The 27,057-nt window shown below is 36.0% G+C and overlaps 1 protein-coding gene across 2 annotated transcripts; it reads right to left on the reverse strand.

The window, feature by feature from the left end:
- Nucleotides 1-160: 160 nt before the first annotated feature.
- NCAPG (non-SMC condensin I complex subunit G) lies at nucleotides 161-27,057 on the reverse strand. 2 transcript variants are annotated; one of them, XM_039551712.1, is made up of 21 exons: nucleotides 26,852-27,057; nucleotides 26,053-26,262; nucleotides 24,945-25,173; nucleotides 23,518-23,663; nucleotides 22,512-22,596; nucleotides 19,109-19,301; nucleotides 17,421-17,570; nucleotides 15,198-15,338; nucleotides 14,044-14,167; nucleotides 12,810-12,899; nucleotides 12,476-12,655; nucleotides 11,913-12,023; nucleotides 9,740-9,859; nucleotides 7,986-8,222; nucleotides 7,473-7,654; nucleotides 4,624-4,798; nucleotides 4,040-4,201; nucleotides 3,054-3,225; nucleotides 1,885-1,971; nucleotides 1,349-1,427; nucleotides 161-502 (listed from the first exon to the last, which is right to left on the reverse strand). In XM_039551712.1, exons 1-21 carry the CDS (start codon nucleotides 26,960-26,962, stop codon nucleotides 376-378), a joined length of 3,111 nt encoding a protein of 1,036 aa, XP_039407646.1. In that variant the 5' UTR covers nucleotides 26,963-27,057; the 3' UTR covers nucleotides 161-375. The 2 variants fall into 2 exon arrangements, with proteins under 2 accessions (XP_039407646.1, XP_039407647.1); XM_039551713.1 differs by lacking the exon at nucleotides 15,198-15,338.

Here is a 27,057-nt window from a genome sequence, read left to right on the forward strand (position 1 = left end):
AAATTGCTGCCATCACAAGCAACCACTCTCCGCTAATGTTAAATATCAAAACAGCTTTAACTATGGAATACTTAGCATCAACAGCCATTTTTATTTGCAGGGAAGATGCATTCTTCTCTATAAAGTAAAAGAAAAAAAAAAAATCCAAGTTTTGCTCGGGTAATATTTTAATCTGTTTTTATTGTGTGAATGAAGGATTTCATATCAGGAAATTAATTAAAAAGCATCTGTTTTTAAAAAACTAGTACAGAAATATAGAATAATACATGATGATTCATATAAAAGGAGCTAAATATGACTAGCAAGGAAAAAAATCTTATTTCTAAGTCTGATGTTAACTACCACTGTTGACAAAGGCAGTTTCTTCTTTTGTCTTCACTCATCTGTTGCCTCATTCAACAGTCTTGAAAGATTCATTCGAGTTTTCTCCAGTGCCAAAGTTTTTGCTCGTCTTTGAGGCCTCGAACTTGACACTGGGACTGGTTCTGGAATTTGATCACAACTGAAACATAGAATATTTAAGAGTAAAGTAAAAAAGACTAAGCAAACTGAAGAGCTTTTATAGGAACGAACTTAAAACATGGTCTGAAAGAGCAAAAATACTTCTTACCAATTATAAACTTGTTCTTTTTTGAGAATATATTAGTGCTTTCCAAGTGATATAGCAGTATCAGTAAAGATAACCAAGTGACAAGCAGTTGCAAAATAAGCAAAATTCCCCCAAAATTAGGTGGAATCAAAGCAAACACACTAAACAGGCAAATGGGAGAGACTGACCCTGGTCACAATAAAGTCCACAACACATTAAATGGATTACTTGCTTAAGAAAGAGTTGAGCACAGCTGAAAATGACAAAGATAATGTTGTTTTAATACTTATATCTGGCAAGATCATAAGGGAAGAAATCTATTGTCTATATTCACTTCTCAGTCATTTCTAGACACTTGTCCAACTACATGTTGGACAACAAGCAACAAAACTGTGAAGGGGGAAAAATAATTGAAATTTTAAAAATTGACACTTCCACAGAACAGATTAAAAAGGGCAAAAAAAACTAACTGGAAGAAGAGCAATAATGTAAACCAAAAATCTTAACTTTTTTCAGCTACAGTACCTGCTGACTCAACACACAAAAGATAAGTTAAAAAAATGTTACAGGCTCCTTGACAGAACTTGTCACTTTTTCAAAAGCACCAGTTTAAAGAAATTTTTTTTTCTTAAATATTTATCTGCATTTTAGGAACAGAGGATATCAAAACATACAGGTTTGGGAAAGAAAAACATTTCAATTAAACTTCCTTGCTAGAACAGACATCATGGTTTTGACGGTGGGGAGAAAAGGATTTACCTTTCAGGACCACGTTTTACACTTGCACCAGTTTTTCTTCTGGTCACAGACCTCACTTCGGCTGCTGCTTTCCGCTGTCCTAAGTATAAACAAAAATCTCTTTTTGTATCTTGATACCATTTATTTTCTCTAACTAGTTTTTTATCTATCTTTCTTCAGTCTTTGATATTGTAATGAAACATAGAAATATGCAGTCAGCACAGATAGAATGGGGTCGCGAAAAACCAAAACCAAAAACCCCACAATTTTCCACTTCTCCCAGAAACACCTGTATGTTACTGTAAATGGCTGTGGCTGTGTTATCTGCAATCCTGTAGTCAGTCCTTTTTTCTTTTTTGAAATCTGTGTTATTGGGAGAGGTTAACAGCACAAAAATTTCCACAGAACAAACTACTTTAAACAAATAAAATTGTAGAAACTACAACAGAGTATGTATGGCTTTCCCATCTATACATTCACAAAAAGTTAGTATTATTTTATGGAATAATGGAATTATTTTATTAAAAACAATTAAACTAATATTGTAGCCACTGTACCTTTGCCAGCTTTGCTTCTTGTAGATCTTAATTTTGCAGTTTCTTTAACTTCATTAACTGGAGTATGAAGAGCATCTCTATTATTTTCTGTTAAACAGAATAACACGTGCAGAAGTCATAAATTAAAAGTTGATTATCTTAAGTACCAATATTTTAAATTTTGGCTGTTACATTAAAGAGCCACACAATTGGACCCCACTTTTTCTTTAAACCAGAAACTAGTTAATAACGCTAACAGGAAGTTTAAAATGTCACTCAGCTGTAACTCTGCCCCAACAAAGGTCAATCATACATAAACTATTCCTACATAAACTATTCCTGGCAAGTGTTTAGCCCATTCCACTGTGTTGGAAGCTGAGCGAGTGGGGCAGAAGATCAGCTTGTCTGAACAGGGAGCTCCTTGTGGAGCTCAAGAGGAAAAAGGAACTGCAAGATCTCTGAGAGCAAGGTCAGGCTTTGCAGGAAGATGACAGAGCTGTGGTTCATACATGCAGGGAGAAGGCACAAAAGGCCAAAGTTCAATTACAGGTGAACCTCGTCGCTATTCTGTGCGATACTAAAGAAGGACTTTTGAAAGTACAGTAAAAATAGGAGGAGGTCCAAACAAAACACTGGACAAACATTTGCTGAAGATGGTCAGTCACCTGACTAACAGGACTAGAGAAAAAGCAGAGCCATTCAGCACTTTATTTGCCTGATTCTTTAATATTACTGATGGACCTCAGGCTGCCCAGTCCACTGAATCAGAGGACCATTAGCATGAGAACAGTGATTTTCCATTTGAGGACACTGAAATTGTAAGGGACCAGCTCTAAGAGGTGAATGTCCACAAGCTGAGCAGGATCCAGCAGTGGCATCCTGGCTTGTACCAGAGACTGTGTGGCCAGCAGGACCAGGGCACTGACCAATCCTCTGTACTAAGCATTAATAAGGCCACACCTCAAATCCCATGCTCAGTTTTGGGCCCCCCACTGCAAGAACAATATTGAGGTGCTGGAGTGAGTCCAGAAAACAGTGACAGAGCTGGCAAAGGGTCAGGAGCACAAGTGTTATGAGGAGCAGCTGAGGGAGCTGGGGTTGTCTCCCAAGTCCTATTGCTTCTTATTTTCATAACATCTAAACAATTCACTGAATTGTACACCCGCTCTACTACACCTCTCCTGAATTACCTTCTTCATTGTGAACAGTATTTTCAGACAATGTGATGTCACTTTCCTGTGTCTTTTCAGAGAGACCTGTTTCCTCAGTTCTTCCAGAGTGGTTTTTGCCCAAATTAGGATCCTTGGTCAATTTCATTTGGATCTTCTCAATAGCTCTTTGACATGGTTTATCTTCCACTTTCTGGAGAACAGACATTTAATGTTAAATGCTACTTAAATTTACAACTATTTCTTTTATCTATTACATTTGCCTACTAATAGGATTAGTTGAAATTACTGTACAAAGGATACACTGTGTCACATGAAAGTGACCAGTCAAACTGAAAGGAGAAACACTTCCTCCGTCAATACTAGGCAATAAAATCCCAACTTTTTTTCGTAATTTTTTTTAAAAGGAAACCTGAAAAAAAGTAAAGCAACTGGACATGGAGTACTGTCCAGCTACCTCTGGATGATATGCCCGTAATGGATTCCGCATTCTTTTCAACATTTCTATATACCATTGTGTTCATGTGCCGCACTTCCTAATTTTAATTTTTTCCACATTAATAAAAGCACCAAAGTAAAACTCTTGTAATCCCTTCCCACTTCATCTTAAATAAAGCATCCTTTTCATGTTGCCTAATGATCTTCCCATTATATGATAAGTTTAGGTGTATAATTTCAGCTGTTAATAATTAACTAAAGATAAACTGCAAAACTGCAAGACTTAATCCTGAACTAAAAAAAAAAAATAACTACACCACAGTTATCAAAAAAACTTACTGTACTGCAATGTATCAAGTTGGGCACACTGTTTCACGCTGGTTACACTGTCTGTGGTTTATCCAGTGATATCAGCTCAGATATTTGTAAATTACCCAAAAATTGATTTTCAAAGACTGGTTAGAAGAGAAATTTCAGTCATATCGTCATAGTAAACAAAAGGCCCTTCATTTTTAAGCATATCAGAATATTAGATTAAAAAAGCAAGAACCATGCTATTTATGTACTACCTCTTGAATCTCATTGAGCAACACCAGAAGATTCTCTGTAGAAGAACTACTGAGTTCTAGTGAATTTAAAGCTTTTGCATAAATACGGACATCTGGTGCAGTTGGATCTGCCAGGATTTCATTGCAAATTTTCATGGCTAAAGTATCATGCACTGTTAACTCCTGCAAAGGAAAGAAACTGGATATCAGTAATTTTGCTGGGAACTATTTACAAGAGACAGCAGTGAGAACAATCTGATTTAAACAGTTGGCTAATTTTACACAGCATTTTCCTAAAATGCATGGTTTTCAGTACATTCACCAACTGATTTTTATAAATACATTCACAATATAAACAATTAGCCATGTGCAAGTTCCTACTAGCATTTTTTAATTGTAAGAAGGAGGGGAAATTTGGGGGGTGAGGGAAGAAAAGGGGAGGAAACTGTCAAACTAAAAGACTTAATTACCTGAACAGGCGCTCATTTAATTCAACTGCTGACACTGGGAATCCCAGAGAGGCCCAGACAGGTAGCACTAAGCAAAGGGGGAGTAGTTCTTTATTTGACACAAGTACTATTTTCCTACAGTTTAACATATTGTACCTGATAGTCCTGAGACTTCTTGGAATGACATTTCAGTCCACTTGGTCTGGTCAGGTCCACTAACAATTCAGAAACATTACTGATATCTACTTCAGCCAAAGGTGATGTTGCAGGAGCATTTAACAGTGTTTGCAGAGTTGGAAGATAAGCTTCTTCAAAGCATTCCTGGTTAGATCTGTTTCAGTGAAGTCAAATATTAGTAGCATAATGAGACAAAATTAAGTTTTCTCTTCCATGATTAAAGTTCACTGACCCATTACATCAATCAAAGTAAAGTGGGAGCAGCCAAACTTGGTAGCAACAGCCAGCAAGATCAAGATAACAAAACTGTTTCATAGAACCAATTGAAATTTTAGCACATGGTATTTCAAGCTGTATTAAGTAACACTTCCTTCCTCTGAAGAATTTGAACATTCATCCTTACTACTGCAAACCCAACTGATATATACAGACATATTCTCTCTTGAAGGACAAAAGAAAACATTTACATAAATACATGTCTCTAATTTGTTTTCATAGATTAATCTTGTTTTCTGCTCATTCCTCCTTTCTGCTAGCATTTTTCTTTGGGGGTACTTTTCATTGTGTAAGAAAGCAAGGAAACCTGGCAAAAAAAGTATGCAGTGGTTAACAAGATTTTTGGAAGAAATACTCGTGCTTTTTTCTTAGAAGAGTTCATAACTCCTGCCAAACAAGCCTAAAAATCATGTTTCACTTGGTTCTGCAGCAAGTTGTCTAAAAGTGTGGTTCCACAAGACTTGTCAAAACAATTTAACAAGTAAGATGTCAAAAAGTACAAGGTACAGTTGAAGTGAAGCCTTTATACTCTTGCTGATATTTATATTACCTTCCTATTTGAACCCAAATAACTACAGGAGAAAACTAAGAAAGCAAATGATTTTTTAAAAATTCAGATTATTTGCTACTGGATTACAGAGCCAAAGCATCTGACAAAAAACCTTTTGAGCACTACAACTGGCTACAAAAGAACCAAAGCAAGAACTCTCCCTTTCAGCAGCTTTAAGGCTTTATATTGGTTCAAGCATTACTGAAGTATCATTCAGATTATTTCCTGTAAATGAAAAAAACCCCCAGTTCTAATAGCATATAGGCACAAGGCAGAAGTTTCTCCTCTTAGGCTGCCTGAGACTTTAATACTCTATAGAAGACATTCCATGAATAAGGATTGTTCAGTGGTTACAGGACCTATTCTAGCATGTCATACCACCTTCTGACATGACAGATTAATTAGAAAAGTCAGGATCAACATTTTTTCCTCAGAGTTCAAATATTTAATTTCAAAAAGTAAGCCTCTTGATTATATCTGTGACCAGATGGAAAGATTAACAGAGCAGCACCCAGAAAACAAATGGAACTTTAAAATTCAGTGAGAGATCAGTATGAAATTTAGGTAGGAGCCTCAGCCAAATCTCATTTATTACCCAAATTCTCCTTTACTGAATGGCAACTTTGCAGACAAGTTCTGCATTACACATGGTATTAAATAATTTGCTTCTAATAATACAGTATTGATAACTGAAGAAAGTAAATTACTCAACTTAAAATGGACCATTTGTGATCCAGGATGCAGATAATGTTTTGAGACAGAAAAGAAATGAGATTTCCTAACTAAACAGAGATTCTCAGTGAGCCAGACTAAGACTTAGGATTTTTTCCTCCACAGATTTTTCTGATTTTTGCTTAACACATACACCATGTTATTTTTTCAAGAAAAAGATCATCTATGGGGTGCCACAAGAAATTGCCTCATTTGCAAATGACTTGGAAACATACAGGATTACTCAGGTGGGCAATCACTAGAACTCATAAAAAACCAGAATGAAATTCACAGCATCAGAAGATGACATTGACAAGTAAGAGATTATCAATGTTAAAAGCTTATATTCATTACTCATTATCAGAGAAACAGGAAACATATGAAATCAGTTTCTGTTACTTTCATAAGAATTTAAGTAGGGAAAATCTCATTCTATAAGAAACTGGGTATTTTTCTTTGGTTTTTTTCTGACAACAGCAAAAATACATTGCTATGGGGTTTTTTGCTGCCTTCACAAGACAATTCCCCTTTGTACTACAACTCTTAAATGTGGAAACACATGGGCCACAAAAATTTAATTCAATTTGCTTTCAAAAATAGAGAAGGTAACATAATGCACCTAAATTAAAACTTAACTATAAAAAAAGCAGATAAATACTCAGTTCATTCTAACTTGATAAAATCACTAGCAGCTACTGAAAAGTAAGCTAAACATTTTTTTCTTACAGCAGGTAGAAGGAGATGAGAATCACTATTTAAGCTCTTATTCCCTTATGTAAGCGCTCTACCTCCTTGTCCACCACCAAAATAAATACACTGTGAATTTAAATTGGAGTATTCCTTGGTTCAAAAACAAAACAAAAATAAACCCCAAACCACAACCCAGCAGCTTGCTGCTCTGATAACTGGTGGGCACTGATTATTTTCTTTTGAAGCATTCCTGCTAGCTACTTTTTAGTGACACTTCAAAGCCTACCTGTAGTGCTCAACAGCATAAATAAGTAAAGCACATATTTTAAAATTAATTTTATTCTATATCTTTGAAAATAGTTTCCATTATAGGCTTCAGAAGGAAAAAATACTATGGAAAGCCACAGGGGTAAAGGGAATTAATGGCAAGTCTTCTGAACGGTCACAAGGTTGAGATTATGTAATTTCAAAAGCAATAGGAGTCTGAATTAGAAGTCTAATTTGCATTTGTGCCACTTCTACTTGTGCAAGACCAAAAAAAGGTTCCTAAAGCTGCTAGAACAATGTATATTGTCACACAATGAATTACAAAGACCATTACCTATTTGCATAAGCAAATAAAGGGAAGAAAACTCCCAGACAGTGTCGTAGCCGAGTATCATCTTCAGTCACGGGATTATACCACAACAAAACAAGACGAGAAAGGAGCTTGGTACTGATCAGCCTCCCAGAGAACATCAGTTTGGCAATGCCTTCTGCAGCTTCTGTCCTAAGTTCTGAATCCTGAAGAAAGAACTCATCATATACACAATACACCAACCATAATGTTTTACACTAATACTTTACTGTAATAGCCTATATTCTATCTTACCAAACAATTCTCTGCATTCACATATTTACACCTGCACAGAATGCAAAGCAGCTCAAGAGTAATGTTAGTCTGTACCACTGACAAACTTTTAGTCGTTTTCTAGGACAGGTATTTTAATATTAGACCATTAATTTCAATTCACATCACATAATATTCCCAGGCAACCCAATGGGATGATAAGCCATCTGCAAAAACAATTTTAAAACAAAACAAAACTAAGGCAAATTTTATAAAATTCCTTACCTCACTGTCTAAGAAACCAGAAAGAAGCTTCAGAAGGTTGTGAACTGTGGCAGTCTCCTCTTCCTCCTCTATTGTTTCACTTTCGTCCTCACCATTTTCAGTTCTAATGTGTGCACTCTCACTTTGAGAGTCCTTGCCTCTTCCAGTCTTAAAAGGCTCAATTCCAAACAGCATTAGCTGATCAAAGATTGCCTTTAAAGCACTGAGCTTTATCTTTATGTTGTCTACTTGTAAAACCTAGGTTTAATAAGGAAAATAAATACATCATCTTTCAGTAGACCTCCAATCTTGAAATTAGCATAGTAAGATTTTTCCTTTAATAAGATTGATTATTTTGGGAAACCTTTTATAATACTTGCAACCAATTTTCAAACTTTAGGAAGGTGTTATACAAATTTAAACCTGAACTTATAATACCATCTGGGAAATAATTTATCAAGTCATTTATGCAATTTGCACTATATAAAATCAAATTAATTTCACTCACGGAGTGAGCATCCATGTGTGATATGTAATTTTGTTGTTCAACCTGTAAACAGACACTGGACAAACAAAGTCTGTTTGCCTGTGGTAGCTCCAGAATGTTAGGCATTACAGAAATATAGCTTAATAAAAGTACAGCTTAATTAAAATCAACAGTATGTAAAAAGACAACAGGGACCAAGAGAGTAATAAAAGTCAAAGTTACATAGGTTACTATATGTATTATAGTTCAAATTACATGCAAGTAAAACCATACATCGTGAATTAGCCCAGAGATTCTACATCTGTTTAGTCCAACACCCTGCCTCTGATAGCAGCCTACACAGACATTGAGGGGTTTAGTACCTGCAGAAATAATTACTTAACTCAAAAATTTAAGTTACTAAAGTAACTGAAATCCTCCCTAAACAAACTTCTTTTAATGTGACATACTCAAAGGCAAATTAAAAACAATAGCAAATGCTAACTTAGTAGGAGAACTTTGGGTTCCTAAAATGACTGACAGCTCTATCTTGTCTGAGCCAAGCATATCAGCTCAACACCTGCTGTCATTTCTCAAACGTCTGCCTGAACATACTCTTAAAAAAGCACAATGGCCACTCACACTTCCCTCAAATCCAGGGTCAAAAATGTTAACACATGCCATGTTTGATATAATTAGCTTGGTATCAGAACATTCACCACAAGGATGGGATTGTGGGTATTATTGCATCCAACATGCTCCATATCCATGGATGTTTGGCCGTGCTATTGTTTGTTGGTTTGAATATTGCTTTATCCTCTACTTAACAACTCTTCCTTAATCCAGAAACAAATTAATTATTCAGAACTTAAATCAGACACCCAAGATCACAGGCAAGTATATGGAACAGAAATGTGAAAGCCATCACAGACACGTTTTTAGTTTGGTTTCCCAAGGAAGGCTTAGAGAATCTTACATCTTCTCTTTTCTGTATTGAGTAACAAATGCATGACAGATTTCACCCAGATTTGGAAGAGAATAGGAATTCCTTACAGATAAGGAATTCCTAGAAAATTTCAAGGCAACAGGTGACCTTACAAAGGAAAAACATGCTACTACCAAGATAAATTGAATCTTATTAGACATCAGAAAAATCTACATAAAACCACACTCTCCAGATCTTCAGGAAATCAGGAATCACTGGTTCTTCAAGAACATTACTATGTATGATAACTTGTTATAGATACAAGACTAGATTTATTTACTAAGTCACAAAGACCATCATTTCATTTCTGATCAGACATTTTACCTCTAACAGCAATGGAAGCTGTTGTTGGGCAAATTCTTTGTTCTGAAGGGTGCAACAACCCAAACACAAAACTGCCATATTTCTCACAGCTGGGTGGACATTAGTTACACCTGGAAGTATCTGAAAACAATAATATTAAACGACATAGATTAGATACATAAATTGAAAATAAAACTCTGACTACTAAAATATGCTTACCCTGAAATTAAAAATAATTTAGTTTGATACAGGATTGGAAAGTGGCAACTACCAAATACTCTGTTTATCTAGATACAAACCAACGCCGATTGAGTATGTTGTTTGAAATCAGCAATAAAATAATGGCAAAAGTCACATGAGTATTTTGCTTTGTGTTTGTTTTTAACAAATATTTGTTTTCAAGCAAAATGAAGTTGATCACTCTGGGAAATGAAAAATCCAACACAAAGCAACAAGCCTACACATTTCTTCATAGAAGACATTAACATTCTTGCAGAGAAACAATACCCAGCTCCAAGTTACAAAATATAGATGCCACTTCGATGTACTTGAAACAGTTTTGAGAAGACGATGGTAAAAATCCACAAAAAAGAAAAGCCAGGCTAGATACAGTACGAGCAATACAATGGCATTACTTTATATTTTTACATTTACTAAGGAGTTCAAGATAAAAAAAACAAACAACTAAGTATCCCAAGTCAGTTAACACATGAAAATCCAGCAGGAACATCAATTCAAAAGCAGGATCTTGGAGAATGAAAAGTGGAATAAACAAATGTGAAAATTAAAGACCAAATGAAAAGGTTCCTGGAATACACAACACTAATTAGGATTTCTAAGAATATTTCTATACATCTGAAAGAATGTTAGTGTGGTTCCACTATATTTAAGCAATTTTCTTTGCAGGCTGAATTCTAAGAATGCCCTCTCTTGAGGTCCTCCAGTCCATCATCTCCTTATCAAAAGATCAAATCCAAATTACATACACAGAATAAGTAGATACTTCCTAAGAATTCTTGTCAAGGTCCCAAGAATTTGCAGCTGAGTGACACCAGAGCTACCAGGTTGTTCCTATGTACCTAATCACTCCATATTTATTTTTCTTGAACTTGCTCAGTCTTCCTTGATATATCCAAGTGTTCACACATCCTGTGACAAGGAATTCCATAGATTACAGATTAGGTGAAGGAGCAACTCATTTCATTTGTTCTAATCTTGCTAGTGCATAGGTTTGTGAGGTGATCAACCAATCCTCACTCACTTTCTCCCATGTTTTATGACTTCTGCCCTCTCTCAGGCCCTTACCCTTAAGTCCTCTCCAGGTTACGAAGAGAGAACCCATTTAGACATTCTTCAATAGCAGCCATTTCATACTTTTCCTTCCTGCCCTTCTCTTGACTACTTCCAATATAAACTTCAAATACAAACTTTCTAAATAGATGGGATAAGAATTGCACAGAATATTCTGACACAGATGCACCATTCATATGATGGCATGTTACTTTTTTCCTTTCTTTTTCCATACATTCACTAACAGTTAAAAGTCTGTGATATTTAGGAGAAAAATCCATACTTTTCTCAATGGAAACTAGGAAGTGTATCTTGTAGACTACAAGAGTCCAATAATACCACTGCCTTATTCTTCAATACAAAAATATTTTGCTCTTTGAAGATCCTAAAAAAATGGAGGCAGGGTGAGGGGAATCTTTCCTTGTACATGGAAGGAAAGAAAGGTCCATGTGAGTTCCAGTCTCTCCTAGTTAAAAAGCTTTTGACTAGAAACAACCAACAAAAATTAAAGCCAAAACAAAACAAGTAACACCCTTAAAAGTTCTCTATTAGAGCTCTCAGAACATTGGCTGATAGAAAATCCAATTAATTAAGGGCAGTAAGCAGACATCTAAGCACCCCACTTGGCACAGTATAATTCAGCCCTGTCACACATCTGTCAAATATTCATCATCTGCCTCTTGTATTTCAGTATCTCTCTGACACAACCAGTTATGGCATAGGAGCTCAGAACAGCATTATGTGTATTCACCCTTAAAACACTAGGTTCTGGCAAAGCTTAAAAGCACCAAACACAGCAAAGTCATTCTGAAACAAACACAAACCCTCCTGCCAGCATCCAAGGGTCAGCTTTGATGTATCCATTTTCACTATAACGTAAACATTATTTTGTATTCCTACATACCAGAGATTGAATGATTTCATAAATGATTGGACTGATTCCTTTAGAAAGTGACATGATCTTCAGAACCTCATAGCACATGATCAGACACTTCAACAGTGTTTCAGGATCATTCTTCAAGTTGTTCAGGGAAAAGAGAAAAACATTATCAGTACAAATGGTGGCTATGATAAGATGAATGGGGCCATTAATCATAATCTGTCCCTACCCAAATAAACATTTCCTGTCCACCACACATTTTTTGTGCAAGAATATTAATCATCAACTGTCTATAAGCTATGATCAAAATAAATTCCTTTTCATGTTTTCTGTTAAGAGTAAAAAGAGTAAGATCAAGATCCTTTTAGAATTATTTAGTTATTCAAAGACAAAACAACAGTTTAACTGCAATTCCTTTTTTGCTAGAACATACTATCAGCTTCTATACTTGCAGAAGAACACTACCACAAATTTTGGCTTCAATTTTTAAAATGTATTTGAGACAAGGCCAAGCTACACTTTCTTTTAAAACTATGAAGACATTTTAAAACATAACCAGCACTTAAGAATACAGGAAGGGAAGATACCTTCTCCACAGGCATTTCTTTAATTTCAGCTTGCTCTGCTGCTTTTATTAGATCATTTTTTGTGCGTTCCAACTCAGTTATTTCCTCTTTTAATACTGCTGCTCTATTAAAATCCTGAAGAGTAACGCATTCCTCCAAAGCGTTTTTTGCTTCAATAAGTTTCATTTTTATTTTAGCCAGCTGAAACACAAATTAAAAAGAAAATTATTATAATAGTCTCTGTAGTATTAGCCAATGATACACTATTGACACTAGCCAATATTAACCTACTATATAAAACTCGAGATCATTAAGCTTAAAAAAATATTTTTCTTATTAACCAAAATCTGCTCACCTTAAGCTTCTGCTTTCTTATTTCAGCAGCATCAACAGGCTGGTCGACTGCAACAATTGGCTCACGAACTTCAGATGTAATTTCTGCAATCTATTGTTACAAACAGTATATTAGTGCCATTAATTTCAGTTCAGATACATACTAAGCATTTAGCTTTCCCAAATTTAAAATATTATAATTCTGAAAAAGTCTAGCACATCCATGCTGTTTCTCTTAGCAGCTCATTCCCTGTAAATAACCCTCAACTTGACAACACATAATGTGACTATGAGCACATTTCAATCCCATTTTCTCCCATTCAGCTGGGTAAGCAAGGAAGAAGACCTTAAGTACTGTCCTGGGTTGCAGTGTATTCTATTACCATCCTCATGAGCTGTTGAAACCAGGTGGGGCAGTGTCTCCTTGCCTCCTCCTCCGGACTATCTTCTGTTAATGAGCCCATCAACGCCTGGCCCCATGATTCATCATCCCACTGTGAGATGCTCCACCCAGAGGGAGGAACCAAGCATTCCATCCTGGATATAATCTGAGATTCCAAACACCACAGACAACCTTTCCACTGGATTTCCAGAGGACAAGAGCTATACAGCCACCACTGGACCTTCTGAGGAAGAGCAGACCCTTCTACAGGATCACCACTTCAACAGAACCACATCCACCACTTCAGGAGGACTGCAGCCACCATTTTATCGGACTGCTACCCTCACCCTGACTAACAGCGTGTCTGGTTGTATCCTGACTCTGTCAGTTTAAACCAGTGCTTTCTGCCTTTATGGTTTTTTTTAAATTTCCCTATTAAATTGTTATTCTGACTTGGTGCCTCCCACTGGTTTGTTTTCAAACTAATACAGGTACCTATCTGAGCTAACAGGAGGGAAGAAAAATATGAAACCTGGAAATCTACATCATCTTTACTTTGAATGTTTTTGTCAAAACACTTTGCATCTACTATGAAAAAGTATTCTGAAACAGACTTCTGAAGTGTAACTTTCCTAGTTTGAGGATTGCATTTACACCACCAGTCATATCTGTAAACATAAAGGTCTCTAGAAAACCACAAAATGCAGCTGTGCTAAAAACCAAAATAATAACAACATCCCCCCCCCCCCGCAAAAATACCCCCAAGGGGGAAGGAGACAATATTTAAATACTGATATTTCCTTTACAATGCTTCATAAAGGCCATTTGATTTATGGGGAAGACAGACCAGAAATCAAGCTTTACAATTACTTACAACTTGAATCCTTCTGTCCTCATCCGTAATGATACTGAGCAATCTTTCAACAAGCAAAGGTATAAGTGCTGGTGAGGTTGAAGGTAAAATGAGAATCTTTTGTAAAATAACCAACAGATGCTTTCTGCATTAGAGAAAAAAAAACCCAAACAATGTTTGCTTATTCAAGAAAATGGAAGACATAAGAGTTACTACCCTATGAACTTCAAGATGAAGACTTTATAACACAGTATGAGAGAAACTTTTCTCCATAGCTACGTTAACTGCCAAATGTATCTTCTTACTTAGCAATGTTTGTCTTTTACTGATTTAACCTGGTTTTTCTTGATTAGAAAATGCTGAATTTTTTAATCAGGTGTCAATACTGTCCAAAGAAAAATCATACCAGCAGAGAACAGTATCAATACTGCAGAATGCTTTCATGGAAATTATCTGACTCAAAACTAAAAAAAAAAAAAAAAAAAAAAAAAAAAAAAAAAAAAAAAAATTAGAACTTAAACTATCCTGCCAGTCTTATGCACATTTACACATTCCACTGAGAGTTTGAATTTACTGCTATGTTTATACTATCATAACTGCAAGTTTTCACAAAATGCCTGGTATGATGGTATGACTTTCCAAATTCATTCGCTCATCTTACTTCACACCAAAAGGCTGTTCAAATTCTAAAAATGACTCAGTTATAACACAGTCCAGTTTAGGCTGGTATCTAAGATATTTTTAGCCTTTTAGGCCTTAGCAGACTATAGCTTAGAAACACAAGAAACAAACAGGCTACTTACTATATCTGTTGTGAAGCAATCCATTTTTCTCCTTTTATTTTTTACATACTATGCTTCAAATAAACAGTCTTGTAATTTCATAATTTCAATGATACTTTATGAAAACAACTATGAATTTATGAAAAACTATGAATTTGTTCTCCCCTAACAATGTTGAATCTGCATTAGAACTTACTTTTCCATAAAAGTAAGCAGACAATATTTGGCACAATTTTGGGACCACTTCCATTAAGGAGACTGCTTTCCATTTCAGCTAGCATTAGAACTGTAGTTTGTCTGTTTGATCAGGTTCTTTCCCAGCAGAGGTTCTATGCCTGTCCTTAGGCATGAATGTCATAAGCTCAGTACCACAAATTTGCTATTTAAGTTTACCTTCCTCCCTCTTCCATGGTATCCATGCAGCCTATGATTAGAATCAGTTGTTGGCCTATAAATTCTTTTGTCATCAGGTTTACAAAACAATTAAAGTCCTTTTTTTGTTCTTCACCAAGAACTGGCATATTTTGAAGATAACTGAATCCAAACAGAACAGATATAATTACATTCAGATTCACTGTTGGACAGTAACAAATAAGTAAATAAATAAACACACTCCAAACACTCCTCCCCCACCCACAATAAAAAATCCCACCACTTTCTTGTCCTGTATAAACAAGTGGTTATGCTAGGTACAAACCTTAAAAATTAATGATTATGTTATTTTAATAGATCAGTCTTTTCAGAAAGTTATTTATACCAAATAATGTACAGTTTCAAAATAATGCACTTCATTTTAAAAATCCATTTTGTGAATGTAATACAATAAGAAACATAAAATGTCAAGTAATGCTTGTACATGTGATTTCAGTTCTGTAAAAATGCATAAAGGTAACTTAGGAACAAATGTATAGATGTACCATTTTTCTTACTATTTTCTGCATATTTAGGTACAATGTATTTTTTACAAGTTCAGAATTGTTATATTGTTTACATGACAAAATACAAGAAAATCATGAAAGTATACAGTGAATTCTTAACCTGATCAAATATGTCATCATATTTGAATAACAATCTGTCATCAGATAAACTCATGAAAAGGGTAATCAGTTTGTTCCATTTCTTTATTTTTCTACACTCAATTGTTCTTTTATCAAAATTTTATCTATCAGTGAAAGTTACACATATTCAGAAAATCTGGAGTGAAACATATAATGTACAAAATTCAGTACTGAATAAAATGTTGCAAAATATAATTCATATATTGACATGAGCGGTGAAAAAGATGCTTTTTTCTACCATAGCTTTATAGATAGTTGTCAGCAACAGCTTGTTATTTTTAGCAAATTTTTTAAATTTCTTCAAATTTGGGACAAAAAATCTTTGCATTTAAGTAGTATTTAAGAACATCTGAAATGAAAATTAAGTGTTTCTGGTCATTTAATAATAATTTTGCCTGCACCCGGTAACAGTGAGTATCTAAATGCAGCTCACAATCCTGCTTTTTTTCTGAAGGACCAATGACTTGCATGTTCTTGCTCCTCCTAACCAACACCCTCACAGTGCACTGCACAACTGTACACTGTACACCAGAGGATTGTAAAAGTGCAAATCCTACCTGAAACAACTGGGGCCACAGCTCAACAATGAAGAGTTTGACAGCTGATACCATAAACAATTACTAGCAAACCTGATGAATTTTAGCCTCACCCTGAACGGTAATGTAACTGAAGGCACTTCGAGTAAGATTGGATGGAAAGAGAACAAATGTTCTCTTGAAAAACAAATTTTTTGAAAAACTAATATTTTGTGAACTGTTAAATTAATTATGAATGAATGAATAAATTTATACCCACCAGATTAGATATACATTTCAAAGCTAAGGAAGCACAGATGCTTCATTTATTAAATGTTTATGAAACGTTAACACATTCCACACTGAAAAGTAGCAATGACTTCTCTAATTACTACCAGTATACGACACCCAGTACAGTGAGAAAAGAATATGCATATTTTTAATTAGAAACAGCCATCAATACAATGCATTTTTCAGCAGATCTGATTTATAAGCATTTCAGGAAGATTTACTCTTTTACAGGCACAGCATCTTAGTTAAGATTTCCCAGCATTATCCATGCTCACAAACAAAATTTATGTTAAGACTAAAGAATCCCACAAAGACAAAAAAAAAAAAATTACCATTTCTTTGCTTTGGTGAAAATACTGCCTTAACAAAACATTCATTACCACCCTCCTGCGCCCTCCAGTTAAACAACTGTTCTGTAACTCGTTTTGCACCTCTGTCACTGCCTTCAAACATAAGCTTTTGGGAAGCATGCCTGCCTGAGCCGGCAAAAGAGGAAGAAAGTTTCAGTTCAAAAATGCTTCCCTTAGAGACAGCAGCCAAATTTTATTTTATTTTCACAAATGACAACAATAGAAGAAGTGTCGGTTTCTGCAAGCTCTAAAAATCTCTCAAAAATCTTTTTTTAAAAAAGTGAAGAAAAGCTAAAATCACTGTTCAAGCACAACTTTGAGTTTGGAGGATTCCTGAACATTTGAATAAAACAATTATATTCTACTTTAGTGGTAAGAGATTTATTTTTAAATGCAATGTACCTCAATAAATAATCTGCGTATATAGCTGGTTCTGGCAACACCTCTTCTAGTAAAACTTCACCTTCTTCACCTTTTGATTTTAGATATTCACAAAGACATCTCCAAAATAACACATTCTCAGCTGTTAAATCCTCCAGTGGAATCAGTTTTCTAAACAAAAATAAACAAACCAATATGAAGAGATGAATAAAAGAGTCTGAAACAATAAATACGCAGAAGTATTAGAAAATAAGAAATAAAGATTATTTCCTCAAATGCAAATAAAACCCGGTCAAAGGTATTCCCCACAGAAACACTTATAGACTGAGAAAAATAACTTTCTCTCTCTTGAGGAAACAGAGCTCCCCAAGCCATTCATGACATTGCCCTTCTCAGTTTTTTAATTAAGGCCGTTCACACCAGTTTGCAGAAACATTCTGCCCAACCTTTCAGATCTTCTAGAGCAACCACCCAGGTACTTTATGAAACATTGTTATTGCTGCACAAGTCTGAAAAACTGAATACCATTAATCAGCAGAAATGAAACAACTGTATTAAAATATTTTTCAGCTTCTGTCTATGAATTGTTTCTCCCATTCTTAATACAAGATCTTCACACAATAATAGAGTAGCAATCACTATGTCAAATGCAAAACGTAATATGACTGCTTCTCAGCAACTCTGTAAGCTCATTATCCATCTGCCATCATAGGTAGATCATCCATCATGGGACCCCCAATTCTTTTTAGACTCATAGTATTTTTCATGCCAAGTATGGCAATTAATCTTTGTTTTCAGAAGCAGAACATTAAGTTGAGCATTAATTCTACCTCAAAACAGAAAAGACAGTATCACTGCAGTGGTACTTTTTACTCCCTTGAATCCCATTTTACTTTTAACCTATCAACAACAATTTTGGTTTTGGTTTGGACTGCTCATATACAAAACAAACAAAAAACCCAGCCAAAAAACACCTGAGCAACATGTAGATGAAAACTGATCATTAATTTGACAGCTTCTCATTAATCTGACAGGTCTTTATTTAAATGTAAATTTAACAAACAGAAATCACAGACTTCAAAAATCTAGCCATTTATCATTCTGATACTGCATCATGCAAGCTGTACTCAGAAACTTCATACAAAAACAATGCTAGTTTTTTCCATAAATTAAATGAATGTAAGCTTCATTACAAACTGAATGATTTAACTTACTTTTCAAAATTTCATTAGTCTAACAGATCTACTTCTTAAAAAAATTCTCAGATAGCCCAGTTCTTCAGAATGGAAGCTTCATTTTGCTCAGGATTAAAATCAGACCAATCAGAACTGAATGATTTTGAACAGTGGTAGGAGACTAATCTCAGATGATAAAATTAAATGACAAATTGTCACTGTCAAAAAAAGCAAAATAAAAGCAATAGCAAAATCTTACTCTGTATTATGGGGGGAAATACACAGTACCGTATGAAGTGCCTTGCCTTCCAGTTAGTAGCATGACAGATGTTTTGAAATCAGTAGATGCTACATGCATTGCACTCCAAAGCCAGAGATGTGGGCCTGGCTGGCTTTAAAAAGCATCAATAATAGAGAAGTAACTTTCTTACAGCATCTGGAAATGTGCCAGTATCTTAACAGGTTAAAAGGACTTTAGTTTTATGTTCTCATACAGAATACTCATCTTTTGGAAATGAAAAATGCTCTGCATACCTGCTGTCAAGGTTTTTACAGTTCTGAACAATGTCATGAAGTGGAGATAATGAAAACATAGCATTTAGTACTGGGATGGCCACTTCTGGGCAGTTTTCTACATCCAGTTTATGAAGCAATTCTAAAACATCCCCTTCACTGAACTGTAACCAGGCTTGAAGTAGCTTCTTCTTCATTACCTCCTTAATGGCATCTAATAATACAGGAATTCAAACAGTTTAAACCAAAGTTTAAAAAATATCAAATTTTAAACATACTTTCACAAAACATTTAACTACAGAAGTCTTTTTGCAAAAAAAGTTATTATACAGTTAAACTTAACATTACCTAAAAAAAAGAAAAACCCAGTTGAACAAGAACTACCTGCCCCATTTTTGAGGCAATATAATTTTTCCCCTCACAGGGAATTAAAAAAAACCTATATCCAAAAAACTTTTACATCTAAGGACAGCACCTCAACCCAGAAAACCTGCAAACCACAAACTCCTGTACAACAAAGAAATATTCAGAATTAGAATCACAGAATAGATAAGATTGGGAGGGACCACAGTGGATCATCTGGTCCAACTTCCCTGCTCAAGCAGAGCACGTGGTGCAGGATTGCTTCCAGACACTTCTTGAGTATCTCCAGTGAGGGAGACTCCACAATCTCTCTGGGCAACCTGTTCCAGTGTTTGGACATTCTTCCTCATGTTCAGGTGGAACTTTCTGTGCATCAGTTGCTGCCCACTGCTTCTTGTCCTGTTGCTTGGCACCACTGAGCAGAGCCTGGCTCCATCCTCCTGACACCCTCCCTTCAGATACTGACAGACATTGATGAAGTTCCCTCTGTTTTCTCTTCTCGAGGCTGAACAGGCCCAGCTGCCTCAGCCTTTCCTCGTAAGAGAAATGCTCCAGTCCCAAATGTTCTGGGTAAGCATTGTTATATACTTGCTGTATTTCAGGAACTGGCCACTTTTGGAGGCAGGACAATACGTCTGAATTGACGTATAGAATTCTCACACTAATTCAATTATAAGAATGGATTATGAAGTTTACATATGACACTTTAACTCCCTCCTCACCACAAGAAACAGTTCCTGGATCAACAGAGTACTATTTAATCAAGGAAAAAAGTATTTATGGGAACATCCAGAATATATACATCATTAATGCATTCACCCAGACTTAAGCAGGAAAGTTGAATGGCTAATAGTCTGGTGGAAGTAAAAACATAATAATTAGGGAGCTAGGAATAATAAAAGAAGTATGCTCTTAGGATCTTTCAGACAACAATATCCAGAATAAAGGAAACAAAGTCCACACACATTGACAACATTCATCTTTCCTCTTATATGTAACTCATGATAATAAATGCAACACTTAAATATTGTTAAGAGTTCAAAAAGAACTGTAAAAAGGCCTTGAAAAAGCTAAATTAATGTCCTAAGAATAAGAAACCTCTCTAAGAAAGTGAAAAGCATAAATTAGTAGAATACAGTAGAGTAAGAGCTGAACTCACCCTGAAAAGCAGAACTAAGCAGAATCTGGATTATGTATTCTAGATCTGATTTAATTATAAGCCCTTGTTCTGAAGCCAATATGGAAAAACATCCAAAATTTTAATGTAGGTACCTTGAATGAGCAGGTTCCTCCTCAAGCTCAGGAGTTACACAGATAAGCAAATTCAATAAAGATATATATATATTCAGGGTTATAGGATTTGCAATATTTGCAATATAGAATAGCCAATTTGGAATATAAGCCTGTTTTACCCAGCAGAGAACATATGATATCAGACAAACTACATACACTGGCAGATGTCTTCCCCTGTGATTCTAGGTGTCAAGAAAAAGAGAAGTCCTCAACAGCTGGGATGGAGAATCATCCTAAGGAAGAGAGAGACACTAAGAGAGAAAGTATCTGTCCTGGATCAAAAAAGGCACTTCTTTATGTTGAATGCCTCAATGTCACTGAAAAACATAGACAGGCTGTATTTTCTCTTTAAGGGAATACAACAAATCCTTGTTCCTGACAAGTGAAGGATCACATGAAATATTAGTGAAAGTAGCTTCCTCCCCAGTTTGGAAAGATTACTAAGAGAAATGCATTCACCCTAAAGAAGTATCTCTCAAGACCAAGCATTATTGGGGGAGTGATGGCAGCCAGCAGACAAGCAGCAACTAGTTAGATCAAAGAGCAAACTAGTATATCAGTAAGAAACAGTAATTCAGAACATGAGTTTTTCAGTGCTGGACTTCAAAAACAGAACATGGCAAACTTCAGTAGGCAACTACAGAACAATTCAGGATAGGTGGGGCAAAGTGACTAAAACTTCTTATACAGAAGAAGGTGGTCTTTTAAAGTGTAGTTCTACACAGCGTAAGAAAGGACTCATCTGATTGTCTCTTCCTTTCCTGTCAAGAACAGAATATGATCCCCAGCTAGCCAAAAATAAAGGTAGAGCAATAAAAACATATGCAGACATGACACACCTTAAAGAGCTCTAGTTCCCAATGAACACAGTACTTAGTCTTGTTTTCTAAGTGAATATCCACATAGATCAGAATTCTCAGAATTCCCAAGTAGCACATCACTCAGCAAGGGAAATTCTCAGAGTAAAATTCAACTTCGTGCAGACTTTCCAAACAAAGTAGGGGGGGGTTACACATCAGCACTCAGTAAAACTAGTAGCTTCTATTGTGAAATTCATGTCTATAATTGCTGCTTTGGGGGAAAAAAAAACCAAAACAGTGTTCTGCGTAGGCAGGCTAAAACTGTCTCACTCAGATGCATGTGACCTTTTGATCTTTTGGCAATACCACCACACACAATTATGGGTACATTCTGAATGGCTCTTTCTATAGAGTCATACAGTACAAAACACATCAAAAAGAATAAGGCTGCTTCATGGTGAAATGCATAAGGGTCAAAGATTCAGTAAAAGAAAATTCAAGCTAGTTAAACAAAAAAAAACATCTGAGATGATTTCTCTCTGAAAGCACATAGGAAATATTTTCAAACAGGTATTAATGTTCACATTCAAATTCTTTCATACATTTACTGGTCACAAAAATATCTGTAATGAACTATTTCCGAATACACCAAATTAATTAGGTTTTTCTACTTCTGTGTTTAATTACATTATCGGTTTTTAATTTTAATAGCATTTGGTCCTATTTTAAAGCTCACTGGCTTTCAGGTTTTTTGAAAGTGCAATTCTTTTCTATTTTTTTCACTATAAGGGGCCTGGAAAACCAAAGCAGCAAGCAGACTTCATGAGTTTAAACACCTCCTGGTACCTCATTACTCCCTTCGAGCCCCTTATTGCCATCACGGCTGCACACACATCACCCCAACACACTAGAAAGTATTCTCTCTCAAACATTTCTATTAAGATGTTAAGAAACATATGATCTCTTACCAGATCTGTCATTAAGTCCTTGTTGCAACAATTTAACTCTCTGTGCTATGGTCAGAGCTCTTATGTGAACTTTTTCTGCCAAAACCTTAAAAATAATTAAGGCATTAAAATACATTTCCACAAATTATAACAAACGAATTCATTACCTGCCTATGGTTTTACACTTTGAGTTTTAACCATCCACAGAAATCCTGTACCAATAGAAACCTGTAACGCCTATACCAACAGCACTGTACCAACACATTAACAAGCAGATCCTCAGGCACGGAAGAAAATGTAAAGTAAAATAAACAAAATTAACACATAGCTTAGAAGCTCATTAGCTCTGCTTGAATGTAACACCTGGACACGAAAACTACCCTCTCTCTTTAAAGTGCCCAGAGTAATGAATACCTGCAATAAATTACAGAAGTAGGTACTTTTCTTAGAAAGCCTACTAACACAGAGATTCAGTTTAAAAAAAAAAATCATCTAAGATAAAAAAAGCAGAAGATAATTCTGTGTGAAAAAATTGAACATTTTGTTTCAAGATCTTGCCTAAGATGCCTGCATAAGAAACAGACATGTTAGCATAGTTTCTTACCTCTACACGTAAACATAAGTAAGGGTTGATACTTCTTAAAATTGCAATACCAAAACCATGCAATTTTTTACTACTGCTGTGGTCCTAACATCTACTATGTAAAAACAGAGAAGCAAATTTGCTTCAATTAACATCACAAAATGCATAGATAAAAACCAGTAGACTGCATATGTAATTTATGCTGTTACTGCCTGATCTTCAACAGACAAATTCTACCACAAAAGTAATTTCTATCAAGCAAGTTCTACAGTCAAGTTCAACAGTTTTAACTAGAAAACTTGTATGAAATCATTCCCCCTCAAAATTTTGGTAAATGAAAATAAATTATTTAACTGTTCTTAATGTTAAGTGAAATATAATAAAAGATTTAAAGCCTTTTTCCTAAGTCAGCCTTTGAAATTAATGTTAGGTGATCCAATTTACCTCATATGCCAGCTTTCTGACAGCCTCCTTTACATCCATTGTGCGGCCTACAATTATTGGCAAAGTCCTTTCTGATGGAGCAATACATGAGAGCACTGCACGTCTCACATCTGAGTTTGAATCATTTTCAAGCAATGTGCTGTAAACTGAAAATAAAAGTCATAATAATGCTTTCATAAGAGTTTGAAACATAGAAAAACAGAAAATACTTGAAAAAAAATTCAGCAGCTGTTACCAAAACCCCTCTCCTGCCCCTGCAGAGCTGATCATTTACGAAACTGTTCAAGGTCACAACCTTGATTTTATGGTAACTACATGCTGAGCTATGCTGTCAAAAGAAATAATGTCCCAATCATAAGTAGGATCTTCAGTTAATAACTCCAAAAATTGCTAGTCTGGATGCCATCCATAGCCACTTTGTCATATACCGGGGGAAAAAAATATTTCCAAATATTGGCTCTTTAAGACCTCTATTCACTAGTTGTACTTCTTCATTACCTTCGGAAGTAGATCCTCAAATTGTCCTATAAATGGAAAACTGCAATCTCCATTAAGCCTAACAAAATTCTTACAGTAAATCCCTCACATAATGCTTTTTTATTATATTCTTGAACCTTATTCAAAATTAAAAGCAACCATAAAATTAGTTTAATTAGAGTGTACATGAATTCATCTTGCTCTGTGAGACAACAATTAACTATGAAATTTATGTACTCCTAAATAAGTAACCTATAAAAAACACTTAGAAAATAAAATTTCAAAGAAGGCACCTTAACAACAGAAAACCCCAACTAACTAATTCTTCAGAAAAGTCAATTATGTAAAGATTAATCAGGGTACAATTTATATACCAGCTGTGCTGGTACAAACCTACATTTTGTCTACCTTGAGGCAAAGGAAGTAGAAGCTTAGTCAAGAATCATACCATACACAAAGAAACCCACAAACATCATCAAGATACCTGTGTTGCAGAGATACTAATCTCTTCTAGAAAAGTGATCCTAATTCAAGACAACAAAAGTTTTTTCTCTACCATCTCTACTCTTCTAAGAGTTTTTGTACAGTACCAAAGGCTCCTTAGAGAGCAAGAATTGAACACACGTATTATACACCTCCACTCTAGTTTACAAGACATTTTCACAATCCTACTCGTACATTCAGTTCACAGAGCAGCCTGAGCCCAGTATGATTGTCTAGCAGATCTCTCCTAACAGTTCTGTCTTTTCCCCTTGAACACACACAACACTTGCACCTTCCATCTCCTTTGGCAAAGAATTTCAATTTATGAATTATTACACGAATACTCTCTAAAATCCATTTACTCAATGCTAAAAAAAAAAAAAAAAAGAAGCAAGCTTTAAAATGCTTTAAGGTAAGGTAAATTAACAAATGTTCTTAGACAAAAGAGAGAGACCAATATTACTTACCATTAACAACAGGGCAGTTTTCATCCTTAGGATTTTGAAGTCTTGACAGGGCCAAGACAGCTTGAATTCTCACACTTGGAAATTTATCTTTAAGTCTAATCAGCATAGCTTCATTAATTTTATCAAATAAGTCATCATCAATCTCGGCATTCTCTGGCATATTTCCCAAAATCTTATTAACAAGCTGACAGGTTCGAAACCTAACTGCATGGCTGTTTGCATCGTGAGACTTAGGGAAAGAAGAAAAAGGTATTCTCAATAATCACACTTTTCTCATTTCCAACATAAGGCTATTAATACACACATCTAAGTGACTACTATTCTACAGAGTAAACGAAATATGCACGTCTGTGTTCCAAAAGCCTTTCCAATTTAATTTTAAGATTAAAAAGCCACAACTGAAAAGCAATTACAGCCCATTGCCTGGATCAGTGACTTCAGAAAATCAGCAGTGCCTTCACAAAGGAAGCAGCATGGTGACCACTGCATGCAGCCTGCAGTGCATTAGCCAACTTACTGCTCTGCCTCCATGAAACATTAGAAGAAAAAAAGACATTAGCAATTATGATTAGTTATCTTAGGCCTGATCAATAATATTTCCATGGCAAATCAATAGTTTAGGAAAGTGTAATTCTATTTGTGTGTTCATGCTATTGGAACTGCTTATCTTTCTACGTAACACTTGCAATAAGCAGAAAGGAATAATAATACATATGCCAACCACAGTTGTACAGAAGATATTTTAATATTTTTGTTGTCAACAGAAGAGTATAAATTAATTTCCACCACGCTTTCACAATTTCATGCTTTTAAGTGTACCTATAGCAAAGCCTACAGTGACGTATCTGACAGCCAAACAGGAGAATATTCACATTTTCTCAAAGGCCCAAATTTTGAAATCCAGTTGTTGGATTATTTTGGGGGATGTGATGGATCTTTCTGTGTTGGGGGAATGGGGATGGTGTTACTAGTCAAGCACTAGCTTTGTTTTGCTTTCACTTTTTAAGCTCTAATTTGTAAATACTGTCTCAAGTACCAGCAAGTTTTCCCCACTGCAAAAAGTTTCCGTTTGTTATGTTAGACATTTAAGAATAAATGCTAACTGTACCTCAAGCAGAAATTTAAACACATAATTCAGAAGTAAATTATCTTCTTCTCCCTCCTCACTACCATCTTCTTTCTCCGTCTGATAGAATGAAGTAACAAATCTAGCTGCAAAACTGATCACTTGTTCCACTGCTGGTTCCCGTCTGTAGATTATCATAGCATACTTGAGGAAATGAATGAATTTTTCATTAAAGCCTTCTTTATCATCCAACTGGAAAAAAAATAAATCAAACCACAACAAAAGATTACCCAGTTCATCTTTCAAAGCTGTACCACAGAAAAATAAAAGAAGTGGGCTTGTAATTGGCAGCTTCCAATTAAATTTAAAATCTTAAAGGGCTACAACCAGCAGTCGGGGCACACCCGCTGTCGTGCTCTCCTCAGTGAGTATCTTGCTGCTACTCCACAGCGGGCACCTTACGAGCACGGGGCTCCACCCGGCTGACAGATTTCAGGACGACAGTCAACATCCCCATCCATTACATCCTGTGTCACACCTACATCTCGGGTATCCAAACACCTTCCCGCGGCATCATCAATATCTGAGGGCAGCTCTCCCGCCGCGTTCGCAGGAGACAACTGTGCGGAACAGTTCAGCCGCTTGGTTTTGCAGCATTTGGGCGGGTTCTTTGGGGAGGGTTGGGGGTTCTTTTTGTTTAAGTCGCGGGGTCTCCTTAAGCACACTGGTGTTCGTTTTAGGGGAACACTGCGGAGGCGGCCCCTGCCCCCCAGGGGACCACCGGAGCACCCGCTGGGGCCTTCAGCTCCCCCCGCGCCGGGCCGCCCAAGGGCAGCCGTACCTGAGCATAAGTGCTCTTCAAAGCTACCACGAGCTTCGCGTGGTTCTGGTGAGGCTTCTGGGCCAGCTGAAAGGCTTCCCGGACCTGCAGCAGCTTCTTTTTGGCTCCCATGGCCGAGGAGCAGTTCCGGGACCGACCCCTCACAGCCCCGCGCGCGCACCGGCAACGGCCGCAGCGTCCGCGCGCGCAGCTTCAAACCAAGCGCG

Source organism: Corvus cornix, chromosome 4 (assembly GCF_000738735.6).
Source record: "Corvus cornix cornix isolate S_Up_H32 chromosome 4, ASM73873v5, whole genome shotgun sequence".
NCBI lineage: Eukaryota > Metazoa > Chordata > Aves > Passeriformes > Corvidae > Corvus > Corvus cornix.

Excerpts from the sequence above, each read along its gene's own strand:
- NCAPG (XM_039551712.1), bottom strand. The coding sequence starts at position 26,962 with ATGGGAGCCAAAAAGAAGCTGCTGCAGGTCCGGGAAGCCTTTCAGCTG. Across the intron at positions 19,302-22,511 it reads AGGACTTAATGACAGATCTG|ATGCCATTAAGGAGGTAATG; the intron begins GTAAGAGATCAT and ends CTGTATTATTAG. Across the intron at positions 3,226-4,039 it reads TGCTCAATGAGATTCAAGAG|AAAGTGGAAGATAAACCATG; the intron begins GTAGTACATAAA and ends TCTGTTCTCCAG.